General features: G+C 39.5%; 1 protein-coding gene across 20 annotated transcripts in view; it reads right to left on the bottom strand.

Moving 5' to 3' along the window:
• Window positions 1-27,757, bottom strand: part of SORBS2 (sorbin and SH3 domain containing 2) — a 231,545-nt gene that overhangs the window by 46,507 nt on the left and 157,281 nt on the right. For 7 of the 20 annotated variants that reach the window (XM_063638472.1, XM_063638471.1, XM_055276620.2 and 4 more), the window contains 8 exons: window positions 27,261-27,433; window positions 22,492-22,558; window positions 21,619-21,663; window positions 19,336-19,525; window positions 16,287-16,401; window positions 8,179-8,337; window positions 7,402-7,485; window positions 4,677-4,733 (listed from right to left, as the gene is read on the bottom strand). In XM_063638472.1, the coding sequence (XP_063494542.1) occupies window positions 4,677-4,733; window positions 7,402-7,485; window positions 8,179-8,337; window positions 16,287-16,401; window positions 19,336-19,525; window positions 21,619-21,663; window positions 22,492-22,558; window positions 27,261-27,433 (890 nt within the window). The other 13 variants (XM_055276622.2, XM_055276624.2, XM_055276621.2 and 10 more) reach the window with 8 other exon arrangements.

The following is a 27,757-nucleotide window of genomic DNA, read 5'->3' on the forward strand; positions in this document are numbered from 1 at the left end:
TTAGGTATCCTAAAAAAGAATATTATAAAAATTGAGGTTGAAAGTACCATTCATTATGACTATAAAAATGTCCTCCCAAAGAGATATCATGCGACCTGATTTCTGCTTGGGACCTTTCTGCTTTCCCTTCTGATATAATGCATTGCAGTTCTCTGTGTAGCTCAAATTATCCACAACCCAAGCATTGCATGGGGGGAAATTAATAATATTTTCTCAGAAACACTGAAATAAGAGCTAAAGTTATTCTATAACCTCAACTTCAGAATCTTACCTGTTGACTGTAAATAGAAATTTCCTACAGAAAGGAATGGTTTGATGTTTTAAAAAATTTGCAGTCATCATTCAATCCTTATAAAACATCACATTTTAAAGTTTTTTTTATTGTTGTTACCAAGTATTGTCTTCAGAATGTAACACATAAACAGAACTTAAGACACCATTCATCTGTCGACACAGACATGACATTTAAATAAAACCCACAGAGTTTGACTTGAAGAAACTAAAGTACCTGGAACTTCAATCAGGTAAATAGTTATACTTTTACAATTAGGTAAGTTCAGGGTTAGTTTAAAATAAATGAGCTAATGAATCAAAATATAACTTTTTAAAAGTGCACTTTAAAATTTTTCCTTCATTCTGAATAATACACAGAAATAGATAGTAAGCAAAAACGATGATATGAATTTTTTATTTTCCATGGCATCTACTGGGATAATTGCTAAAATATCTAAAAGGCAAGAGAGGACGCTGAGCTATCAAGTGTTTGAGGTGACACGGTGGTATGATGTCCAGAAAGCACAGGGAGATGGCTGGGCGCAGTGGCTCATGCCTGTAATCCCAGCACTTTGGGAGGCCAACATGGGTGGATCACCTGTGGTCAGGAGTTCAAGACCACCCTGACCAACATGGTGAAACCCTGTCTCTACTAAATACAAAAAATGAGCCAGGCGTGGTGACACATTCCTGTAATCCCAGCTACTCAGGAGGCTGAGGCAGGAGACTTGCTTGAATCTGGGAGGCAGAGGTTGCAGTGAGTTGAGATGGCGCCACTGCACTCCAGCCTGGGCAATGAGAGTGAAACCCCGTCTCAAAAAAACAAAAACAAAAACAAAAAACAAAAAAAACAAAACAAAAACAAAACAAAACAAAAGTATAAAGAAAGTATAGGGAGATGTATACCAAGTATAGATAGTTTGCCTTTGGTCATATCTGATGATCAATTCATCACAGATAAAATTTGGATTGATGAAGAACTGGAATTCTAGTTTAAAAACACTTGTCTGTATGAAAGCTTAAAAATGTCAGCCAGAAAGGCAAGGTTTGACAAATGTTGTCTCAAGTTGCTATCATTTAGAAACATTTTATCAGAGTATTAAACTTCTACTTAGTGGAAATCAAATCTCACTTTACAAACTATTTCTATAACTCAGTTTTCTATTAATTGGTAAATTAGCACCAATTAATCAATTAAAACATTAGTATATAATTTTGCAATTCTGTATGTATATCAGTCTTACAAGGTCCCTTTTGCATAACTTATGCTTCTATTAACTAATATTTAAATTTAATTCCATCTTACTAAATGAAAATGGAATCTTGTCTAGAAACAAAAGCATCTCTGCATGAGAATATTCCCATCCTCCTTTCAGACAGCAAAAGTGGATTCTAATATTTTTAGTTCCTAGAAAATATTTAGATTCCTAGGTTCTCAACAAATATAAAATCAGGAGAAAAGTTTGGTTTGCTAGTCTGATATGTTTACATGGTTATTTTAATTTGCTGAGCTCTGAATCAGACACTGAGAAGGTAGAAAAATAGATACTAAATATGAAAGCAAACAAATAAATAAAATCAGATAGTTATATTACAATTAAGAAATATTAATTCTACTTGTTTGCAGAAGAGCAACGCTGAAGAGCCTGGGAGAATTAGCGTCTGTGCAGATCACGGCTTTCACGGGACACCCTCACACACAGCTGATCACCAAAAAGTGTCAAGTTCACAACACTCTTAGAACAACCCTACAGTGATCAGAAAATTTGAATTGTCAACTTATAATGAGCCTAAACAATATTGGTATGTGAAATAAAACATAGTGTAAGAACTGATTGTGTTTTAGGGTTAGGCTAAGAAACTACTATTTCTCCTTGTACTGGTTTCTACATTCGAAATAAAATAAAACCAGTTTTGTGGTTTCATGTACACTCAGAGAAAGTTCAGTATTAAATTATAAGAGTAAAAAATCTAGACTGATGACTGAGAGAAAAACTTGTACAATAATTGTAAGAAGGGTGCTCATCCCAAAATGAAAATTATCTCCAGAAAAGAGGTTACAAATTTTACCAATTATGATCTACTATTTACATATTACCATTATTTTAACACACTCAGAAGGTCAATTTAGTGAAGTACGGATACTGAATCACTCTTTCTGTTAAGTAACCATGAGATTAAATTTTGCTTAAATATCCGTAACTGTTCTTCATTAATGCCAGTTTTCCAGTTATGGATTAAAAACTATGTTATTCATGGTATATACCAGACAGTTGATAAATGGTAGCTAAGGTAATGTCTAATCAATTACATTTTTTTTTACCAGAAATGTTTAATAACAAAAGGTTATTAAAGACAAAATCCAGAACCTTAACAGAATATATTTTCTTACGTTCTGAAAAACTATAATGTGAAATTAATAACATAGTTAACATATGCTATTAGAATCATACAGCACCCCCTCTCAATCCCAGAGATAACTGGCAGATAGATCAACTACTGGCAAAGTGCTTTTTATGTGTTGTTTTTTTTTTGCCACTACCATCACATAATAGAATGCATAGAATTAAGTTTCTACTATTTTTATGCCCAAGAATTATTGTGTAATATTAATTATCAGAACCCTTTTCACAGGAATTCAATAGTTAACAAGAAATAACATTAAGTAAGTAATTTGTTTTTAAAAGATTTATCCTCTAAATATATATCTTGGAAGTGCTGAAAAGCATGATATAAAGGAAATAGCACTGAAATGAAGGTTAAGAGAGATATATTTTTTTTCTGCCGCTATCTTACCATGTGATTTTGGACTTATTTCTTAAAATTATTGCACTCTACTTTTTTTTTTTAACTGAAAAAATGAGTGAGTTGGACACGATGCACTCTAAATTCCATTTCAGTTATCTATGAACCAACTACCTTAAAAACACCCTAGAAATATCTGAGAAAAATATCCGACCACATTGAATTTCAAAATAAATTCTTGGGTTGTTCATATGTTGAAATAAGACTCTTTCTGCAGATATTAAGGTAACATAACATACAGAATATAACTCCTTGTGTTATTTGATTTTCTTCAGATTACCTGCCTGCCTGCCTGGCTATAAAATGTAAGCCTTTAGAAATAACTGAATTCAATAACCCAGAATGTTCCTGATTACTCTATTTTACCTTTTATTTAATATATAAATATTTTGATCACTTCTCAGTTTTAACACACACTCTGATGTTTACCACAGGGTAAATAATTTGAAATTGCAAGTTGAGACGCTAGAAATTTGCATATTTCCTTGATACTGTATACCTGCAATTCCAGTGGTCACCACTATGTGTCAGTAGTACCTCCTACAACATAAATGTTCTACTAGTTGTGTTTCCCAGTTGCACGTATTTAAGACTTTTAATGACAATAAGATATTTATTGTGTTATAGTATTCACTTAAGACCACAGAGCAACTACCGTGCAAAAAACAGTTTATTTACTTCATTCCCATGCTAGTTGCTTCTGAGAGTTCCTTGCAAGGAGGCTTTTATATAGCTGATGGCTTGCAAAACTGCCATTTCTGATTGTGTCTTCCAATGAGTCATTTATCTACTTTCTAAAGTAATTTTCTGCTTTTCTTTGCAGAGAGCAGGGTAACAAGCCTTTGACTCTGAATCATTTCTACCTATATCATACTCTCTTTCAAATAAAACTCTGCTTCAAATAAAAATATACATTGGCTGCCATAAATTTTTCACCTAGTTGATTATTATAGGCTCTTAAGTAGAGATTGCAAATGCAATTCATTTTATATGCCAGTGATAATTTGTTATAGTGGCTGCCCGGATTACAGTGTTGAAAAGGAGTAGTCATGTCTGTCATGGGTATGAAACTGGGAAGTTGTGATACACAATTTCCAGGTATTTGCCAGCCCTATTCTTGACTGATAATACAATCTGTAAGTTGTATTTAGGAAAATGAAAGAATAAAAATAAATTTTAGAAATATGTGGGACATAGGCATCTGATTATCCACACTCCAAGCATTATAATAGAATGGTTCTAAGAAGCCTTCTAGTAGTATTTTACTCTGTCTAATAAAAAGAGGTGGTTAATATATGCACTAAGACTAATACTTTTGATTTTTTATTTTCACACTGCCGAATACCAGAACTACATAGAATAGTATAACTAGCAGTTATGGTTGGAATGATTCTTCACCCAGAGTCCAGAGATAATCAACAACTCTGGTATAACTAATGTCCAGGCAATGATACTGGATGCAACATAATGATGCAAAGATAGATTTTTTTTCAAAAATAGCTTAGACATTACAGAGAATTGTAAAACACAGATGTGCAGAATCACAGTCACAGCCTCTAAGGGAGATATCTGAAAAAGAGAGAATAACGTGTTTTTACCTCATTGAAAACACCAGAAGAATGATCTTGAACATAGTCCAGAGGCTTTTTAGGAGGCTGGGTGTAGATGCACCACAGAAGCAGAAGTGTAGGGATGGAATGGAGGACAGTCAATGGCAGCAAGGAATGAACATGTGGAAAAGGTGACAACAGTTAGAAATTGAGTGTTGACAGCACCAGCTACACAAACAGAATGACATGAATGGAGCAAAATGGGGGCAGCTGGGAGGAAGTGTGCAACGTCTGCAAATATTCTCAAGCACTGGGAAAATTCGCTAGTGTTCAATTAGTAGATTTATAAATTCATTTTGTCAAATTTAATTAGCACTCCTAGTCTCTGGCCACAGAGGAATGCAAGGTATATTAAAGAAACATTAAAGGAGCAAGTGGATAGCATGCTGGTGAGTTTCCATGTGTGGCTGAAAATGATTATGGAAAATGCCGATAACCTAGGCTCAGTACAGAATAGTCCCTATAAGCTTTCTTTTTCAATTATTTTATTTTATTTTATTTTTTTGAGACAGGGTTTCACTCTGTCACCCAGGTTGGAGTGTAGTGGCACCGTCTCAGCTCACTGCAATCTCTGCCACTAGGGTTCAAGTGATTCTCCCACCTCAGCCTCCTGAGTAGCTGGGATTACAGGCATATGCCACATGCCCAGCTAATTTTTGTATTTTTAGTAGAGAAGGGGTTTCACCATGTTGGCCAGGCTGGTCTGGAACTCCTGACCTCAAGTGATCTGTCTGTCTCAGCCTCCCAAAGTGCTGGGATTACAGGTGTGAGCCACCACACCTGGCCGTCCCTATAAACTTTCTAGCCAACAGCAACAATACATATAAAATAAAGCTAGAGAATGTTTTTCCTTGAAATAAAATACATTTACATTCACACTAAGATACAAATGAGAAAAAAGGAGAGAAAACATTCCTCCTATGAGATAATAACCCTAGGAAAAATTCTTTGGTTTATATTCATTTACAGCCACTTTTGATTCAGTTCAATAAGCTACCTTGAGTCCAACCAAGTCTCCTTTGCAGTTTAATGGACAAAAGAGACCACCATCACCAATCAGTAAACCATATATGGTCAATGTACAAGTATATAAATCAGCATATGGTATAGAAATGGTTATATCCTGATTTCTAAAAAAACTATCAGTGTAATTGGTATGTTATTTAAGAGTCTAAAATGCATAAAAACGTGTGTAACTGACACACATCAAATGCACTGCTGTTGGTGGATACAGTTCCTAATCAGGGAAGTTGTTAACTGAACCTTGAGTTGACTATTTTTTTTTTTTTTTTTTTTTTTTTGAGATGGAGTCTCACTCTGTCGCCCAGGCTGGAGTGCAGTGGCTCGATCTCAGCTCACTGCAATCTCCGCCTCTCAGGTTCAAACGATTCTCCTGCCTCAGTCTTCGAAGTAGCTGGGACTACAGGCGCCTGCCACCATGCTCAACTAATTTTTGTATTTTTAGTAGAGACGGGGTTTCACCATGTTGGCCAGAATGGTCTCGATCTCTCGACTTCGTGATCCGCCTGCCTTGGGCTCCCAAAGTGCTGGGATTACAGGCATGAGCCACCGTGCCCAGACTTGAGTTGACTCTTTATCCCAAAGAGGCTAAGCAATAAGGTCCAACCTCGGGGCTTCCCCTGGTGGGAGTCTGGGGATTAGAGAAGTTGTGATAGCTTTCACTAGCAAGTCTGGAAATTAAGATCCACAGGGCTTCCTGATTTTTTTCTTTCCTTATATCCCTAATGGTAAACTAGGTACAGTCATGTGTTGCATAACGATGTTTCCGTCAATGGTGCACCTATATATGATGGTGGTCCTATGGGATTATAAGACTGTATTTTTACCATACCTTTTCTATGTTTAGATATGTTTAGGTGCACAAATACCTATCATTGCATTACAGTTGCCTACAGTATGGAGTGCAGTAACCTGCTGTACAGGTTTGTAGCCCAGGAGCAACAGGCCATAGCACACAGCCTAGGCGTGTAGCAGGCTCTAGCATCTGGGTTTGTGTAAGTACTCTGCGATGTTTGCACAATGGCCAGTTCACCTGATGACACATTTCTCAGAACCCGTTCACATCCTTAAGCAACACATGACTGTATTTTATAGTGGGATTACTCTGGAAGTATATTATAGTGAGAACTGCCCAGAGATTTTCATTTTTCCTTACCAGGCTCTGCATTTAACGTCTTACTCTGCCATACACCATTTTGGGCACATTACTTAACCCCTCCAGTCCCCATTTTCTTCTTATTGGCAGGACATCAGGAGGCCTCGAGGAGATAATGAAGACAGAACCCCGTACTCTCCAGGTGCCTGATGTTTGCTCAGCAAACAGGACTCAGTGTCAAGGTGCTCTTCTGCTTGAACTAGACCAAATGGACTGTAAACAAATACAAATCTTCTATAAAGCTGTAAGAATTGTCTGAATATTCCAGCACAGAAACTACCTCAACATTTTGAACTTGTAATGAATTAGATATAAAGAAATCTTAATGAATGACCTACAGACCACATAGGAAATGTCTGAGCACATTGAACCATTTGGTACAGAAATGAACCTGGACTACGCTGTATCAAGTTTGTGTATACATTATGCGTTCGGCCTTTGTTCTCTGAATGACACCCACGTCTCCTGATAACGGTATTTTAGAAATCAAACAGTATACTCCTAGTTTTCTTATATTAATAGTCTAGCCTCACTTACCGGGCGTCCAAACTCCAGTTCTGAAAAGAATTTATACCAGGGCTCATTTTCTAAATCTATGTCATCTGGATTTATGCGATCGGTCTAGAGCAGGTGTGAAGGAAAAGGGAAGGAAAAGGCACACTGAGCAAAGTGAGGGAAACGCTGTGTGGCATGAACAACTCACGCGCGCATTGACACGCAAACATGCATCCACTCTCACCCCACGGACCTCAGCAGGAGAGAACGGAGGAAGTCAAGTAAAACGAGTAACATGAGGATGTGAAGGCGAGCCCCATGGCAGGGGTCCCTAGCTATTTCCTGTGCCCATCGTTTCCCATTGGCAGAAGTTGTGGACAACTCTTGCTCGAGCACTTATGCTTGAGGCATGAACCATGGACCACTCTCTACGGCAGCGAGACTGGGTCTGGCTGGCACGCCTGATGTTTGGAATAGGCTCAACCCAGTCACCAGGTAGCTCTTCTGGGCGAGTCACTTGATCGTCCCTGCCCTCATTGGTGGCTATAGCAGTCCCAGCATGGGAGCCCGCAGTCTGCAGACAATTCACTGGGGTGCAGGCAGGTGGAAAGGGTGTGGGAGGGGTGGGAAAAGAGGGGAGCTGGGGGAGGGGGACAGGGCATTGGGGGGCTCTCAGGGGCCTGTGGATGAGAAGATTCTGGGGCCTGGGTGGGTGCAAGCGGGACCCGGGGGAATGGGAGTCGCCAGGCTCTGAGCAAGCAAGGGCTGCACTTGCACCTCTGCCGGGCATTGAGAAAGGTAAGGAAGGAAGGAGCTCACCCGGGTGGGAGACAGAGCCGGGGCGCGCGAGCTTGGTGTGGGGGCGCCACTCCGGGGCGGAGGGGAGGGGCTACCAGTGACTTCTCCGAGTCGGGAGCTAGAAAGAGGCTTCCGGCCAGGTTCCCTTGGAACAGGTGTCGGAGCTGTTGGGAGAGGGGGCTGCAAGAAAGAGGGGTGCAGAAACTGGTTCATTAGATGGAGGCTCTGGGCGGAACCGCGAGGACGCCCTGGCAGCGCGCTGTGCCTGCGTTAGGCCGGGAGGCGAAGTGTCTCTAGGGACCCAGACGCCTCGGGAGCGACCCGGGCCGCTGCGAAGCCCTGCCCAGCCCATCCCCAAGATTCACCTCCCGGCTGCCTACTCTGAGCTGAGAAGGGGATCTGGTTTTTCACAATACCGTGGATGGCGGGGCAGGGGAGGGAGCTTGCGATAAAATCCCACCTTGGTTTCCTTGCTGTTCTAATTTACAGAAAAAGCCAAGTTTATAATTGACTTGCTTCCCTTCAGAGGTTTCTGAATGCTGTTTTTAAGATGAAAAAACTAGGAGTGTTAATATAAGCAGTTGGAGAAAATACATACAATTATTCTAGTAATAGAAAACAGATGTAGAGTGTTTACCCTACCCAGCAATGTGCTTAATATTTTCCAATAATACATGGCTGACTAGATTGATTTAGGCTGCTGATTTTATATTAAATCTAAGAGCTTAAAGTACTGTATACAAGTTATTACTTCTTTGATAATTATTATATGACACTAATTAAATGTGGTACAATTGAAGAGTACAGTATCTTAAGTCAGAAAAAAAATTCTAAGAAAAATTATATGGTTCCCTAAAAGCCATTCACTCTGGCTAGGAGAGGAGCTGTGACTCCCAAGACATATTCCAGGAGGACTATTAAGTGCTCACTGCTTCAGAACAATTCGGTATCATTTGCTTACAATTCTTAAAGGAACTCGGGGACTTAAATTGAGTAGCGACATCTTGGTTGTGAAAAAAATGCTATGTAACCTTCGCAGTGCTGGGAGCTTGAAATGTTCCATATTCCAACAAAAGCCATGATTTTGACATTGTTCTACTGTTTTATTGACTCGTTGCATTTACAAGTTTTGCTAATGATACACAGTCTACACTTAATAATAAATTATACTCACAGTGTTTTTAGTGATGTGACTTTGTTTCAATATTTTATAATAAAAGATTATAATAGTAATTACAGAAAATGATAGAAAAATTTGAGGCATCATGACAAAATAGTGCAAAAGCCTAAGCTATCCAAAAGATGTAGTATCGTAATTATAAAGACTGTGTAGTGTCCCTGGGAAATGCTCACAATGAGATACCAAGCAGTCAAAACAGAATCTAACCACGCACTGGTACAGTAGTTACAATGGTATTACACAGATTGTCTCTGCATGAACACAGTAAAGAAAGTCACACATACACAAACGACTATAATGGTGTTCTGGTATTGCGACTGTTTGTTTTTTCTTTCTTTTAAATATTATTTTGCTTTATTGTCATAATGTTATTTTTGTAATAAAGAAATTCAGAGAGAACACCCTACTATTAGACATGGGAAAATGTCTAGAAATCTTGAGATATTTTTCCTTATTTATGCCAGTATCATATTCGGTTTACACCTCAGAAGTAGTAGTGAAATTGGTAGAGACAAAATATTCTAGTAACCAATTTGCTATTTTCTGTTGAATTAAAAAATTTCATTCAATTTATATTTGATTCAATAGTTGCAATAGTATTGAGATTTTAATGTCAATAAAATACTATTTTTCTCCAATTATTATTTAGATCATTATAGATGCATAATTATTTCATGAAATGGTTTTGCTGGAGCTGGTTTTTAGGGTGACTGACAGTAGAGAGAATTTCCAGTAATTTCTCTTCTGTTTAGAAAGACATACTATTTCTTCTACAGGAAAACTAACCTCTGACTCTTTTAAACTTCATGGTTTCTAATGTTACACACTGAACGATATTATTAATTGATTATTAGAACTTCTGCTTTCAAGAATAATATTTTGTTTTGCTAAGGGGAGATAGAAACTTCTCTTAGAGGAAACAAATCTGTTTAAGAAACATTATGAACAGCAGAGGGCAGCCAGTTTACTAAATGAATAAGACTTGTTAGCTATGTAGCTTCACTTTGACTCCCACCTTAAGAAAATATGTAACAAATTGATATACCAAGTCCTGATTTGTAGTAATGCATCTCTATGATAGAATATGGAAAAGGAAGCAGAATATCTACCATCTTGCATCATACCTTAGAATGGCAGTTTTCCATGAATTATGCTTTTGTTGATTTAAAAAGTCAATTTATAGTTACAATGGGCAATTATCTAGAATGCATGCCAATAGAAATTAGCAGAGAAAACACCCAAAACAATGATAGCTGGTAATTATTGATAACTTTGGAATGCAATGAAAGGCACGTGTTTGAGCAGAGTTGTGTTAAAGGAAGTGTTAGTGGCAGAACTAGAATTTTCTCTTTGCTGTGGTTGACCTATTGAATCTTTTAATTCATGCAATAATTAAATGTCCTGTGGTGATCTGGAGGCACTGCTAAGGAACACAGAAGCCTCACAACAGTCAGTGACACACATACAGATGGTCAGTCAACAGATGGATATACACACAAATCACTAATCTCAGTAATTTAACACTTTCCATGGGGAACATGGACATTCCTTTGAGTACAGCACTAATATTAACACTCAGAAACTCATTTAGGAAGTATGATTATGGTTTACTCTAATTGCTCATAAAAGACAAAAGAGCAAAGACACTGATATGCATCTTTCTAACCTTGGTGTGATTTTTTTTTTTTTTTGGTTTCTTTTCATTAAAAAAAAAAAAAAAAAAAAAACCCACCAGCAAACCTCCGTTTAAAACTAACTTTGTGTCATCAGTGCAAGAGGATGTGTTTAAGAAAAGCTACAACTATAAATCACATGTGATCCTTACTTAAAAGCTACCAACGGTGAATAACTTTAAAAATTTTAGTGTTTTCTATAATTTAAAAGCATTTAATTGCTTTTGTGGTTATAGAAATTCCACTAAGTATTCTCAATGAGGCATATGCTTTCTATACGTTGTTCTAAACAGAAGTGCCAGTGCTATTTCCTTTTTGAAAATTATGCTCATTCCATTTTAAGCTTTAATAACATTGACTACCATGTTTTATGTTTATTGTGGTTTCACGATAAATGCTATATACATTATTAGTTGGGATAATTCTTAACGGTCATCAGATGAAACTCCTGAAATTTTTATAGTTTAAGTATTGACTGACAATCTTTATTGATAAAGAAGCTTAAGCTCATTAGGGGTTTAAATTGCATTTCAACTCTGCACAGTGTTTTCAATGATTATTTTCTTCTGCTTTTATCATTATGTTCAAGTTTAGTTATTGTAGGTTAGGGTAACATTTTCATATATTTTTTTTTACTTTATCAAGCATACAGAGGTCCTAAACAAATGCTTTATTAAAATTTTTAAAATTTAACATTACTCACCTACAAACATATCCAATGTAATGGGATGTAAAGGTTTTAGTAATATAATCCCAGCAGAGTTTTTATGATTGTCTCATGGAAAAATTAAATTGTGGAAATACGGTTCTGATTTGTGGTTCGAATCAGTTCAAGGCAAATTCCTGGTGACTGCTGAGTACTTTTCCAGATCAAACATTAGGCCCAATTAATTAACATTTCTAAATTTACAGTCACATGAGTATTTATGAACTTCAAAAAAGTGCACTCACTTTTACTTTCCCTGTTAAAGAACATAAATGCATATGCCATTGATTCCTAAGGAAGATCTTTTAGCCAGGGTCTTGGGAGGACTTTTGTTCAAACAGTACTATACCCCTGCCTCCTCTGTACCCCAGGGAATCATGGAATTATGAATCACTACTAATAGCAGTGTGTCAAATCCCTCCAAGAATGTTTTGAGACCCACTGGGCCTTTTGCACTAGAAATATATAGGCTTCATGGATAAGCAACAGAACAAGGATTCAGTCCCTCACCAACTTTATCCACTAACTGCAAGGGTGAAACCTGTGCGCCTTCATTCACTTAGAAATTCCACAAATGCATATTCACTGAACACCTACTATAGGCCAGGCATTGTGCCAGGTGTTGGGATACAACTGGTGGACCAGTTACGGCCCTCGCCTTCAAGTAGCTCAAGATCTCATGAGGAACACAGTGTGCCATGGGCACACAGCAGGGAGAGCCTCCAGCCTAGTGCTGAGGAGGCAGGCACATTCCCTGGGGGAGGGGGGACTGTGCTGGGACCTGGAGGATGGGATGGAATTCTCCATGTGAAGGAAGAGGTGGTGGGGAGAGCTTTTCCTGGTGGGGAAGAGCAGCCTTTACAGAGGCCCAGCAAGGCGGGAATTGAAAGTTCTCTGTGTAGCTGGAACCTAGTGAGGCAGGGAGGATGGGAGGAGAGGTGAGGCTGGAGTGGTCAGCTGGAGCCCAATCACAGGTCTTCTATAAATTATGCTCAGGGTTTTAGATTTTGCTCGAAGGACAGTGAAGAGCCAGGAGAAAATTTTGAGCTGGAGGTTTTATAAAGATTTTCTAAAGATTGCCTTCGCTGTGGTGTGGAGACTAGACTGGAGAGGTATGGAAATGAATCAGGTGGCTGTCACTGTAGTCCAGGCACGGACAATTGTGGGACAGAAGACAGGAGCGGAAGTGGCACTTCTCCTGGCAGGTGACACTGAGTCCACTGGAGGAGAGGGGAAAACCCAAGATGACCCTTTGGAAAACTGGGCAGATGGAGAGGCCACGTAGAGATTCAGAAGAGCAACACAGAATTGCCCAGGTGTTGTGTATATTTTTCAAAAATTAAAAATGAGTCCACACGCGGTGGCTCACGCCTGTAATCCCAGCACTCTGTGAGGCTGAGGCGGGCGGATCATGAGGTCAGGAGATCGAGACCATCCTGGCTAACACGGTGAAACCCCATCTCTACTAAAAATACAAAAAATTAGCCGGGCGTGGTGGCGGGCACCTGTAGTCCCAGCTACTCCGGAGGCTGAGGCAGGAGAATGGCGTGAACCCGGGAGGCGGAGCTTGCAGTGAGCCGAGATGGGGTCACTGCACTCCAGCCTGGGCGACAGCGAGACTCCATCTCAAAAAACAAACAAACAAACAAAAAATGAAAAGAGCAAAGGAATGCTTCCAAGCCATCTTGGAGTCAAAAGACATGAGAATGCACGGATGAGACCTTGCTACCCCTCAGTGCTGGCCATTCGCTGTGACGCCACTGTCATTCAGCACGCCTGCTCTTCAACCTCTAGCTTGTATTTTCAAACACATCAGAATCTTATGTAAACTATATCAATACGCAGCCAGTTTCTGCATCACCACTGCCCACTTGGCTCTTTTTGTTTTCTAATTTATAGAGGCAATTGAAACGAAGTCAGGACTCATTTTTTTAAAAAGCTGATGAACTAGTCCTGCACTGGAAAGGCTGGCCAACGTGTTCCATATGGCCAGCTCAAACCATTTTGCTTAAGGCTGGTCCTCTCCAAAATTGTTTAGGAGGGATAACATTTTTGGTTCTTTCTATTTCTCCATAGGATAGCCATTCTCATTTCCTTCTAAGTTTCTACGTTCCTTCTACTTATCTTCTCCTGTGGCTGCAGAGACCTATCCACACTCGAATCTCTGTCACATTCATGGCTCCAGACCTTCCTGTCTTACAACCAGTCACATCTACTGGTCCTGTGTGGTAACTATTTAGGGCCTAAGTTTCTGATAAAGTAAATCAGGTATACTTTATTATAAATTAGCCAGTAAATAAATTAATTTATACTGCAAAATTATCAAATAAGTGAATCAAATAACAACAATACTTCAATGTGTTTCCTGCTCAGCTACGCCTGGAGTGGCTGTATAGCAGTGACCAAGTGCACCAGGCACGATTGTGCCTGGGCTCAACTCCTAGTTCTGGCTCCCACCAGCTCTGTGTCCCTGGGGCAAGGCGAGCTAATGTGTGTTTCAGTCTCTTCATCTGTAACATGGAAATGCCATGTGTCTGCTTAATAGTGCTGTTGGAAACTTTACATGAGATAAGGCATAAATTACTAATTACAGAGCCTGGCGTATAGTGAGTGCTCAATAAAGATTTACAATCATTGTTATTGCTATTATTATGGCTATCGTAAAACGAGGAGTCTTTAAAGTCTCTTTTAACCCACAGACAAGAGTAATGTTAGAATTTCAATCACAATGATAGGGTCAATGTATAAACCCTAAAGGGAGCAAAGGGAGGGTTTTTTAGGTGTGCATCTGTTTTAACCATGTAAGAGGCTGTTCACTTTGCACAAACTCAGATCCAGTCCTGCGTAGATATTAGATGATAGACTTGAAGTTCCTCAAGGTAGACAGTGTGTCCTGTTCCCCGCTGTGCACCTCACATAAAGCCTGGCATGTAGCTGGTGCTCAATCAGTTTTACTGAATGACTAACTAATAGAAACATCCTGCTGAGAGAGCTTCTAAAACCAATCCTGTTTCCTGACACCACAGCTACCAAAGCATTCCAATACGATTACCATGTTCGTTATCCTAAGAGTCTCATAAATTATTAGAAAGATCATTAAAGTTTTGCTATTTAATTTCAATCTGAGATGTATTATTTCACTGCTTTCAATTTTATGCAATGGTGACATTGTGTTTCACTCAATTCTCATTCTGGAAATTTCAGAGTAGCCTGATACTCAATCATAGAAACTAGTAAATAGGTTATAAGTTTGCAACGGTGCCTGCAAATCAGTGATTTTTTTTCTTTCAGTTTTTCTTTTGTAGTCCTGTTACTCTAAAAGATATGGTGATTTAAAGAAAGGGTAAGAAGGCTTAGATAAATACCATGTATGAATTATCTGATGATAAGGTTTTGAACATGCTTCTCCAGAACACAACCACAAATACAGGGTTTCAAAAACTAAATCAAGGACACTCATGTTGGGTGTGGCAAGGCTAGAGTTTCCAATTAAACCACAGGGCTGGCCTTGGATTATATATGAGTGTGATTTCTTGGAGACTCTTGAAGGAGCTCCACAAAGAAAACTCTCTTTTTCCTGTTCACTGACACCTAAAATTCTTTTAAAGCAAAAATGAGACTAAATTGCAATTGATTGCAAATGTTTTCCTAGAAGTAGGTTTGGAAGGAGATGCAGAGGAACTGTGGAGTTTCAAAGAAAATCCTGAGGGCACTGATTTCTGAGGGGAAGCAAAGGACATGCAAGGGAGTATTGGGGAATCAAAACCAAAGAAGGCCAAGGGAAGACCTATGTGTGAACCTGTGCTTCAAGGAGGCAAGTGGTTCTTCTTAAGTGTATAGATATTTTTGTTTGCATATAATTAAATAATTGGAAAAAATCCTGCAAAGTGAAATATAATCTTGATCCATTAGAATGACAATCAATCAGGAAGCTTGAGGCTTGGTAACCTGAGGAGGGATTTAATAAGAAGCAATTAAAACAACTTGTTACGAAAAGGGCATTTGGAAAATTCTCCTTCATCCAAAGAAATATTAAAAAGCCAATATGGAAAACAAGGGATAGAACTGCCTGGGTCCATGTGTCTTGGGGAGATTAATTAATGATTTTTCTCATTAGCAAGCTATGATAGCAATTAAGTATTGCATTTATGAACGTTTTTTAAAAGTTAAACTCTGATTAATGATTAGGCACAGTTATAGTTACATGCAAATGAATCTTGCATATAAATATGTATGTGTGTGTGTATACACATGTGTATATATGTGTATGTGTATACACATGTGTATATATGTGTATGTATATACACCTATGTGTGTGTGTGTATATATATATATATAAATACACACACACACACACACACACACTCGTATTTGGTCAGTAAAGACAATATATTAGAACGTGTATCTTTCAATTCTGAGATGAGATGTACAAATCATGATACAAAATAAAGATGATTTCTAAGTAATTACCTTTGTGACAAAAATCGCTAATGGATCTGAAATTCAGGTTTATTGGGGAACCCTGGGAGCTCAGCGGGCTGGCATACTCTGTTTAATGACAAGTGCTTACTGGTCTTTCATGCTGCAGAATTGATGACTTGCCAGGTTCATATTCAAAAATACTCCTTGGCTCAGACCGAAATTTTCTTGTGTCCACTTTTCTGTCTGGAGGATCCCAGTCGTGCCTAGAAATAAACAACAAATCACACATTAAAATAATCCTTTTTGCTTAAACCAATTGTGTAAAACCAGTTATCTGTTTTCAAAGTTACTTTTAGTATAGTTTTTAAAAAATCTCTCAGGATAAAAAATTAATCTGCAAAAAATACCACATTCCCCACCCCACTGGCTCAAAAAGTCACATGGGGGGTTTGTAGACACGCAGAGAGTGAGCCCCTGGGTTCCTAACGGCAGCTGTGTACGTTTGTGCTTAAAATAGGTGGCAGTATGCTCTGCTGAACTATGCGTGTTTAACCCATCACTTTGTGACCTTTGTGATCCTTGATCCAAAGTGACAAGGAGTAATGCACACACCACGTTTGATCTTATTTCTTGAAGTGGGATCGTCGCTTGGGAAGAGTGCAGAAGTGTCCTGTGGGTTGGCGTGCCCCAGAGCAGGCAGTGTGGTATAGGAGGTCGTCTTATGGTGTGAGCCTTGAAAAACCAGTCAAACATCTCACTCATGGGAACCAGCACTTTTCCCCTAAGGAATATCTTCCAAGAGGCTGTCCGAAGACTCACGAAGGAAAGCTTCAAAAAAGGGTTTCACAAAACTAAGCTTTTCTAGGCTGCTGAGCCAAAGAAGAAGGCATCTTTGGGTTTGTTTTTTGTTTTTTTGCTTTTTTCAAGACAGAGTCTTCCTCTGTTGCCCAGGCTGGAGTGCAGTGGTGTGATCATAGCTCGCTGCAGTCTCAAACTCCTGGGCTCAAGCCGTCCTCTCTCCTCAGCCTCCCAGGGGCTGTGGTTTTTAGGAGGAAGGATTTTCTGACTATAGATGGGGGTAATTCTGCTTCCATGGAATGGAATGAAATTCTTGCTCCATGGCCCGTTGGAAATAGAAACACTCTAAGAGACAGAATTAGGGGGCAAGTCCTAGCTTTCTACTACATTCATGAGTGATACGGAGCAAGACCCCCTAAACTTTCTCAGTCTTCATTTTTTCTATTTGTGTAAAACACAGATGGCAATAATGTATTGTTCTTCCTTGCAGAGGAGTTTTGAGCATTACATGAGATAATACATATGAAAGCCATATGGAATTTTTTAGGAGGTTATCATATGTTTTAATGAGATATTTAATTTTAACAAAACATATCAGATGGGTAATACCTTTAAATCAAAAAGTTAATTTTGGTTATTTTTTGATGACAAAGATAAAAATTTGTGTCTAGAAAACTGTTTCTCAATTTTAAGGCCTCATATAATTCATCCTGAGGAGATTGGTATTAAAGTGAGACCCCCTTCACGCATGATGTGTGTGTTTTGGTGGGATGCTGTACCCTATATGATCATCGATTGCTCTATTATAAACTTTTTATTTATTTATTTTAGTGAAGATGGGATTTCACCATGTTGGCCAGGCCCGTCTCGCACCTCTGGCCTCAGGCAATCCACACACCATGGCTTCCCAAAATGCTGGGACTGGCTGGGTGCAGTGACTCACGCCTGTAATCCTAGCACTTTGGGAGGCCGAGGTGGGTGGATCACGAGGTCAGGAGTTAAGACCAGCCTGGCCAAAATGGTACAAAAATTAGCCAGGTGTGGTGGCAGGTGCCTGTAATCCCAGCTACTCGGGAGGCTGAGGCAGAGAATTGCTTGAGCCCGGGAGTCAGAGGTTGCAGCGAGCCGAGATAACACCATTCTGCACTCCAGCCTGGGTAACAGAGTGAGACTCCATTTCAAAAAAAAAAAAAAAGTGCTGGGACTACAGGCATGAGCCACCACACCTGGCCTGATCATCAGTTACTCTTAATGGTACAATACGGTGTTGAATACGATTTTTCTGGAATGGGTATGATAATGCTTAATAACCAGTATTAAGAAATCATTTTTATATTCTTATTTATTAATTGCTAGGATAGCATAGGACTTGGGTTTAATCAGAGCTGAGCTTGGACCCTGGCTTGGACATTGAGCTGTATGAGCTGAGTAAGTTCCCTCCATTTTCTAAACTGCAGTTTCTTCCTCTTTAAAATAGAACGTATCTCACTGGGTTGTTCTTGGAATCAAATGATATGACACAGAAAAAGCGCTTAGCCTAGTGCTTGGCCTGTAATGAGCGCTCAATAAAGGTTACCTATAAGTAGAAGTATTAGTCATAATCCCAGTAAAAAGAACACAATAAAAACGTGTTTATAAATTTTTATTTTCATGTGGATAGTTTGTATAAAAATATTTCAGTGGAGAAATGAAAACTCATATTAGCTTGAAAAACTGGTAGAAACAAGTCACAGACACTTATTAACTAATGCCTCATTATGATTTATGAATAACTTTCCCTGCTTTCAAAAATGTCTCTTATTAATAGACCTGGGGAAACAGAAAATTAACTGCATAGCCTGTAACCTGGTATACCAAAGGAAGTACATGTCCATTATTTCTATTTACTTGTCTCTTATATGTACGTATTGATCAAAAAGCAGAAAATGTGTCCATATTACTTCAAATCTAATTTAGGACACTCCGGTATCATGAAACAAGACAGTGAAAACATCACGAGGTCAGGAGATCGAGACCACGGTGAAACCCCGTCTCTACTAAAAATACAAAAAAAAAAATTAGCCGGGCGTGGTGGCGGGCACCTGTGGTCCCAGCTACTCGGAGAGGCTGAGGCAGGAGAATGGCATGAACCCGGGAGGCGGAGCTTGCAGTGAGCCGAGACTGCACCACTGCACTCCAGCCTGGGCGAGAGAGCGAGACTCCGTCTCAAAAAAAAAAAAAAAAAAAAAAAACATTTGCTACAATCCCAGCAGAGGAGGTCAATATGGTATATGTATAGACCAACAAGATTATACGTACACTCTCTCTGTGACAGGTGCACTGATTCTTCTACTGAATGCCATGTAGCCTTATTTTTATCCTAAGCTAAATATAGGCCACCCTGGGGGGAAATGCCTTACTTTTCTGTTGAAGACCGATCTCTTGGTCGAAGCGGTGGGACTGGAGGTGGAACATGTGGGGGAGGCACTGGAGAGGATGCATCCTTAAAGGCATTGGTGCTGTTGTCAGAGTGGCTTTTGGAAAGAGGTCTGTAGGTTTGGGTCTTTGCAGCAGGGTGTGACTGAGCACTGTAGGGTGGGTTGTACAGACCTATCATGACAAAAAACAAAAGCAGACAAAAAACAGAAGCAAATAACCTCTTAAAAATGAATTATTTGTCCCCCTCAAAATAGCCAATGATTGCATAGACATTATTATCAATAAGCATATTCATAATGCATACATTAGAAGGTAATTTATTAATATTATTGTACTAATTTCCATTAATTTATTAATTACAAATTTATTCTGTACGTAAGCCCTGATTACAGTAAATCTTTTCAATTATTTCAGAACTAGTAATAATTCAGACTGGTACTAGGAATAAACTTATAAGCACTCAGCAAATTTTCTCTTCAATTGTATACACAAGAAAATAGTTCAGTTTTCAGAGCAAGATTAAAAATGGAACTGTTTCCAAATATCTTCTAATACTTTAAAAACCCTGCTTTACATATGAAAATTCACATGCTAATTGTAGTCAAACAAAATATTGCACACAGTTGTGTTTATAAAGTGCTGTGCAAGGTACAAGGAAACATTAGTCTTCAATATGCTTAGAGTGCACCTGGGAAAATCAGACACAAATAGAAATATGATGGAAAATAATTGGTAAAAGATAATAAAGACCAAATGAAGAAAACACATAGTAAGAATTAAAGGATGTTAGTAGGTGGTAGATTGCTCGGAGAAGGCATCATGGAACCCATGCGTCCAGAGTCAGCCCTGAGTGAGTTTCGGAGGGCAGGGCAAGAGGGGAGCAGGGATGGTATAGAAAAAAGGCAGAAAAGTGCAAGGTGTGAAGCCATGGCTTGCACTAGCTGCAGTTGACTCGTCCACTGATCAAATGATCAGCCTGTAGGCCTGTACAAAGTAATATGTCACTGCTGTTCCATTCACTAATCACTAATGTGACACAAACCTCAATATTAAAACAGTTATAAAAATTCTAAATTTTCCTCCACCCAATCATTGGAGCTAATTCTATCTGTACCCGTTTGCTTCTCCTGAAAGCCCATGAACATTTCCACAGCAAATGAAAAGAGACAACATCTACACTTACAGTTTTGCTTGGATTCAACAGTCGGACTTCAACTTTTGAGCTAAATAAAGGAGGTGAGTTTGGTGTGTGTGGGAGCAGGGATGAAAGTTAAGGGAAAATCTTTGTGGGCCTCAAGCTATCAGTAGGGGGAGCCAAGACTTAAACCCAGAGGGCTCGCTGAGTTTGTTCTACTGATTTTCCCTCTATATATTTATCTTTGGAGATAGGAGCACAATCCCAAATAGTTAAAGGGCCTGAGTGTGGTCTCCAGGGGTGCAGAACAGGAAGATCATGCGACCCTAGGCTGCCCAGAGGACCCCAAGTGAGGCTGCAGCTGCTGAAGGGGAGGGGAGCAGTGCCAGCATCAGAAACTGGTCTAAAGGAAGAAGAAAAAAAATAGTTGTGCACCTGTCCTGAGCCCGTGGCTGGGCAGGGAGAGGAGCCCTGGGCAGAATCCCCTGAGGCAACATTCAAGAGAAAGTGATGAAGGGAAAAACATTTGTCAGGGGTCCCTCCCTCCAGTTTGCAGACCCCTGCACAAGATACCAATGCTCGCCAATCCAAGTGGCAATGCCTGGAACTGAAGTCATTCTATCGTGACCACTGGCAATTCTGAGTCAGAAAAGTGGCCCCGCCAAGGGGGATTTTTAAACTCTTTCAATGAATGGTTGCATTTTGGAGCAAAAAGCAGGGACAAGGTCACAGAATACTTTGTTTGACTTGTTTTTGGTGAAGTGTATCTGAAAGATCTTACACACAATTGTAATCATTCTCTCTGCTGATAAAAGATCTTTATCTTATTTTGTACCCTGGGTTACAGTGTGTCCTTTCAGCCTGTCCTTCACACTTTGGTTAAACATTCCTGAAGCTGAGAATAAATCAAAAGTGGGAATGAATGAGATAAACCAGTATTAGTTCTCATTTCCATGAGAAAAGTCAATCCTTTTGTTATGCATGCTCTGAGAAAAGAAAAGAAATCCTCGTCCTAATATATGAACTGAAAACATGTGCTCAAACAGAAGAGGGAACAAGGTGACTATGTAGTTCTTCCAAACATTGCTGAGCATAAAATAGGCATTGCAAGCAAGGAAACTCATCCTACCTGCATTGTATGTATAAGGAGTATTATACATGTCTGTGTCATCATCTAGAAAATGAAACATAAATATTATGGTAATATAGATTGTCACCAAAGGATAACGAGACAGCAGAACTTCAGAGAAACAACAGAAATTTGTTAGAAAAGCAATGTATTTTTGCTAGTTCACAATGCCATTTTCTTTTTTTCTTTTTTTTAGAGACAGGGTCTTACTCTGTCGTCCAGTCTGGAGTGCAGCGGTATGATCGTTGCTTACTGCAGCCTCCAAACCTCCAACCCCTGGGCTCAAACCATTCTCCCACATTAGCCTTCTGAGCAGCTGGGATTACAGGTGTGTGCCACTGCAGGCCTCTGCAAACTGCCCTTTTTGTCTGTAACATATTCGTCTTGCTGCCCTCTTCATAGCATGCAAAGTCAGGCCCTTGTCCTTGCTTCCCCAGAGCCCTCTCTGCTCTGGATGGTGAATTTCCTTTACTAAGTGCTTAGTGGTCTCCTGTCTACAGTGCGGGCTCAGGCAGACCTGCTCAGACTCACTGTCTTGATGAGAGCAGACAGGGGTGGGCAGAGGAACAATGTGTCTGTTTACCCAGGCAACACACCAATTTAGACTGTGGACAGGGGAGGATGGAGGGCTGAGGCCAGAGGGCCTGGTTGTCCTCCATGGGGAGGCTTCTCGGCAGCTCAGGTGGGAGGCAGAGGCACAGGGATCTGTCACTGGAGGGGTGATAGAAGGAGAAGAGGAGGCATGCTAGAAAGAAAGGGGATGTGGAGTTTGCTGGGGTCTTGACATTGTGTGTGAATCAAACCTATACAAAAGACGAATGTACCCCCTTCAACCCACAAGGACCTGACCAGAAAGCAGGGCAGCACACATACCCGGCTTGTGTACCATGTGAATTTGCTTAAACATCGTCTTGTACCAGTCCTTCGGCCGGTCGACTGTCTGTAAGGAAGAGAGCGTCCAATGGTTACAAACTGGCCTCCAACCAACATCGCTCCTCAGTGTTTTCATTTCTCTATTTCATCATCTTAATAACAGAGTCCCATTCTGTGATAAAATGTTCTGACTCTTTACTATGGCTTCATGACAATTTCAGCAATTTACTTAGTTACGTGTGCAGTTGGTAAATCTATTACCTTGTGTTTGAATTTAGGCTGAGTTGGAACATTAGATGCTATGGTTTTATTTTTTCGAATTATAGCTGTGCCCAGCACTAGAGAGTTGATATTTGCACAAATATATTTACATAAAGTTCACTTAATAAAAGTTATTGTTGTAATAATTTGCTTAACTCCTTTTGGTAGATAATGATCACTATCCTTAGATGCTTTTTATTGAATGTTCTGTCAAGACAGTGTTTTCGGAACTAACTGGGGAATATTTTGACTCAAATTGTATTCTGATCAGCGTGGCTCTAGAGAAATAAATTTGCTATTTACTAGTCTAAGTTACTAAAATACAAAATGTAGTAGGCATCCCAGAGTCCTAGAGAAAATTTAAGAATGTAGATATTGCTTCAAAAATTTTAATGATAACAGGGTGTATACAACATTTGCTCTGATAAAATTGTAGGTTCCTTGAGAGTAGAAGTCCTTACGGATCCAGGCTTCGGACATGAGGCGAGCAGTAGGCTGTAGTGGAAAGATGAAAGTAATGTAGAATCTTGAACCAAGATTCAAATCTTGGTTCTTTAAATTGCTGCTTAATACACCCTAGCAATACGAATTTGGACAAGTCATGTCACCTTCTTGAGCCTCAGTTTTCTCCTCTCTAAAATGATGTAATTATATCTAAGTCATAGGATTGTTATGGAAATTGAATGAGACAATGTATACACAAGGCCTACAACAATGCCTAGAAGGTAATAACTACTCAATCCATAATAACACCAGGGAAGCGCAAATATTTGTAGAATGAAATAATGAATGAATGTAGCCTATTGGATGGAGCTCTGCCTTTCTGTATACCTGTAAAAGTAGACACATGCTTTTATAATCATATTCACAGATTTTGCTTGGCAAGATCTTACCCCAACTCTCTTAGAGCTACCTGGGCAACAAGCTGGATGATTCTGCTTATAGTAACTAAATATACCAGACTTTCCAAAACAGATCTCCATTTAAAAAATTCTGTTAGGACTGATACAAAAGTATTCTTATACTTAATAGACTGAGCTTTGGTTTAGATATTATTGCCTGATCTTTTTTTCCCCAGAAATGTGGTCACTGCATTTTTCATCTGGACATTAAGGGTTTTGTGCTGTATCTAAATTTATTTTGACCCCTGAGAATATATTATTCTGAAAATCACCCCAAATACAGATTAACATTAAGGGCCACTTGACTTCGTTGTGAGTAAGCTCTTCATTCTGGGCTCTTTCTACATGGAAGAGTTGAGGTTATTGATTGAATATTCAATCAAAGGATGGGACATGGTGGAAGGGATTGCAGTCATGAAGCAAGAGTCTATTATTTGCTGGTTCAAACAAAGTTGCTAAACATGTATCTTTCAAGAAAGTTTATTTTTATAAAGGACTGATTTCTCTTTCATTAAACCTCATTTCTTTTACCGTCCTAAAGCAACAGAAAATACAACATAATATTGTGCAAAAATGTTTTCCTGGACATGCTGATGGCAACAAGGAAGGCTACTAAGTAAGTCCTATCACTGTATATGGCAATGCATCTTGACAGACAGGTTTTTTCTTCTTCACTTGCTGGAGGGCCTATATCAGGTAGGATCTCACAGTGATGCCATCTGCTAGCTTTATATGGTGAGCACAGAGATGCCAGAAAATGCCCCGCTGGCAAAGGGAAATATGAAGCTGGTAAAATAAAATACTAAAACTCTATGTCCCTTTCTAAAAGAAGTACTCTAAGCATTTAAAGTTCCTTTTGTAAATGCCATCATGGAGATCGCTATGCCTAAGGCTGAGAATAAGAAAATAGTCTACTCAAATTTCAGGAAGTTTACTTTTGTAAGTAAAATCATTTTGCATGAAAAACAGCTACTAGCAATTCACTATGCAGTTTTTTCTACAACCTTGACTGAATAGACCTGAATTTTTACATTCCTACAGTTTTCAAAACATCAGAACTCTACACTGATTCAACACACAGAGATTTCAAAAAAGAAAAAAAGACATATTTTCTACATAGCAGTATACAGTGACTCTGTTCTATTTTTTTCTCCTTTTCGGTTTCGAAAATACTCAAACAAGTGTTATACTGGAAGTAGAAGAGAAGAATCTTGTATTTCACTTAACTAGCTGGCCTTAATGACACAATCTCATGGGACCTGAGCCCTGGCGATTTTTGTTGTTTTGAAGAACTGCACTGAAAGGTTCACATAGATGTCCCAGGTCACATGAGACAGGGCAATCTGGAGGGCTGATTCCCTTCATTAAAATAGCTCAAAACTACTGTTTGTTGACTCTTGGCTTTCTAGAGTTTCTGGATGACTTTACAAAATTCTGTTTCCTTGGCATAGGCTGGCTATCTAAAATAATACTACAGCATGGTACAATGCGACAGTACCGCCTTTGGCAAATACACTGAATCTGATCATCATTACTTTCTACGCACATGAGAAAGAAAAACAGCCTTGGAGAGTCTTGGCCTGCTGTGGCTCAGAGACAGCCTGACTTGACATTTATAACCACAGCTATACATGGGGATGTGCTCTGGAGGGCTGTATAGTCAGTGTAAGAGGAGAGTTCTCATAGACCTGTACCTTCTTTGTCAAGTTTTAAAGGTCCAAGTAAGAGGACAATTGTGCATAAAAATTACAGTTCCTTATAAGAAACTTCTGCGTTGGTTATATTGTGTTTTCTGTTTTATAGAAGGGAAACTGGCATTAAACGTTTAGTGTGTTTGCTTATGCATACCTAAACGTGCTTTTGGTTTGGCAATGGATAAACATTTTAAAAATTTTAAGATGATTTAATTTTCATCAACCATCTCTAGCATCTCAGTTTTTCCTTTTGACACTAACCAAGCAAAGTCTGTTTACTTAAGGAAATTATGTCTTATAATGGATAAAAACATGGGCCAGGCTTCCATGTTCATTATATATCATTTATTGACCTAAAAACATGCTCAGATATCTTTGATAAAATCCTCTCAGACAGAATCTATAACTACATAGAACCAGGGCTTTCTTAGTTTTGTCTACACTATGCTTCAAGTGCCAATTACACAAAACCAATGACATCATATCTGTCTGTCTATCCCTACATAATTAGAAGAAATTTTCAAATTTAACCATTTTGAGTCAGAAATCTTAGAAGGGAAATGAACAAGAAAACATCATCACCAGAAACATGTAATCATCATAAAATGAAGAATATTGGTCATAATCCCTGAACTTTTCTTTGGCACATAAATACGGCCATCGTCAGTTTCAAGACAGGTTGTTAGAGCGTCATAGTCACATTCAACATTCCCTCAATCAAAGGAGTCTAAAACCCCAGTAACTGCTGTACAGATTTACTTTTTGGCTTCCAGTTGTAATACAGATGCTGAGAATAATCCATTTTAAACTCTTCTGTCTGTATATAAAACACATAATCCCCATATAAGAATGTAAAGTCAAGGAGAGAAGAAAATCCCCACACTTTCTTGTTAGTTGTTTTTGACTGTTTCCAATCTTACCACGGCTTTTTTTTTTTTTTTTTTTTCCTGCTCTCTTTCCCATTCTTTGCCTCTATCCCTTATTGTCGTGGCTGCCCAGGTCTGCATTCCAGGGGAGCAGCTCTTGGCCACCCCCCAGCTTTGCATGGGTCTTGCTGCAAAGTCTATGCAGCTGCGGTCCCTCCCCGCGTGGCCCCCAGCTTCACCTGCAAAGCTGTTGTTGCTTTCATCCTGTCCCCGGCTTCCTTCTCCCGGCTGGCACAAGCCTTCTCTTCCAGTGGACTTGGTCAGCCGGCTGCTGCCTGCCCAGGTTCTCAGAAGCTGCCTCTGCTACTGCTGCGTTTTGCCGGAAGGGGCTGCCCAGATACACTGAGCAATGCTTTGGCAGAGTTTTAAAACTTAAAAAAAATCCAAACACTTTCACTTATCATCCCAGGAGAGCTCCCAGCAGGCACGGCTGAAGAGGGACACTAAAATGTGTATTTTTCTTCGGACAGCTTTTCCTTTCCATGACATTAACTCTCTTCACTCCAATCATCTCACCTCCCAACTCCCAAACCACAGCTCCCAATCTCCCGGTGTTAACACACATCTATTTCAAAAAATGAACACATCACTGGTTTATTTGCAATGCATGTGGGAATTCAATGCAGCCAAAGAATCTCCATTGCCTTGTTCCTTCTCTTTTCTCTCTATTGCCCTAAGCCTCCTTGGTAAAAGGTAAAAGAAAAACAAACAAACAAACAAACTAAACCACACAATATAGTTTTACCATTTAACAAAATCGCAATGTTCATGATGTTTCATTCAAATGGAAAAACAGATTGTGTAATTCTCTCCCATCGACAGCTTTCTTTCTCTGCCACACACGCATAACATTCATGAGAACTCGGATGGCACAGAGGGCAATCCTCATTATATAAGACCCTAGGAATGCACAAAGCCGTGGACAATCCGTCCTTTGTGGAGTCTGTGCACAGCCCCAGACAGACGCACACGCTGGCATTTCCTACCGTTCTAATTGCTGTGGGGATTCCGGATTCATCCACGGGCCCGATCCCTGGGTAATGAGGGGCTTTGATGACTGTCACTCTCTTCTCTTCCTCTGAGGATCGGTACAGGGGGATAGAGCTGCTGGTGGTGCCATCCAGAGACTGCGCATGCTGGGGATATGTGTCTGTGGAATCTGCACAGAAAATTTGGTAACATGGAATGTATTCATTGCACAGGGAATCATAAATTCATGTGTCTTGTTGTATATTTATGCCAACTGTGACACAGAGTCCATATTGCCATCACTATCCCTTTTAACTCATTTACTTTCCATCTGAGCTGGTGGAGACTGTGTAGGTGTGCGGGGAAAAGATCTATATCAACAAGGGCCTCCCCGTTTTGTGAAGAAGGCTGGAGGAAGAATGGCATCTGTTAAATGACTGTGTGGAGGCCGCTGACTTAGGAAGTGCTCTGAATGCATGATCTCCTCTTCTCCTTCCAGTAATCTTTGAGGGAG

This window comes from Symphalangus syndactylus, chromosome 4, assembly GCF_028878055.3.
Source record: "Symphalangus syndactylus isolate Jambi chromosome 4, NHGRI_mSymSyn1-v2.1_pri, whole genome shotgun sequence".
NCBI lineage: Eukaryota > Metazoa > Chordata > Mammalia > Primates > Hylobatidae > Symphalangus > Symphalangus syndactylus.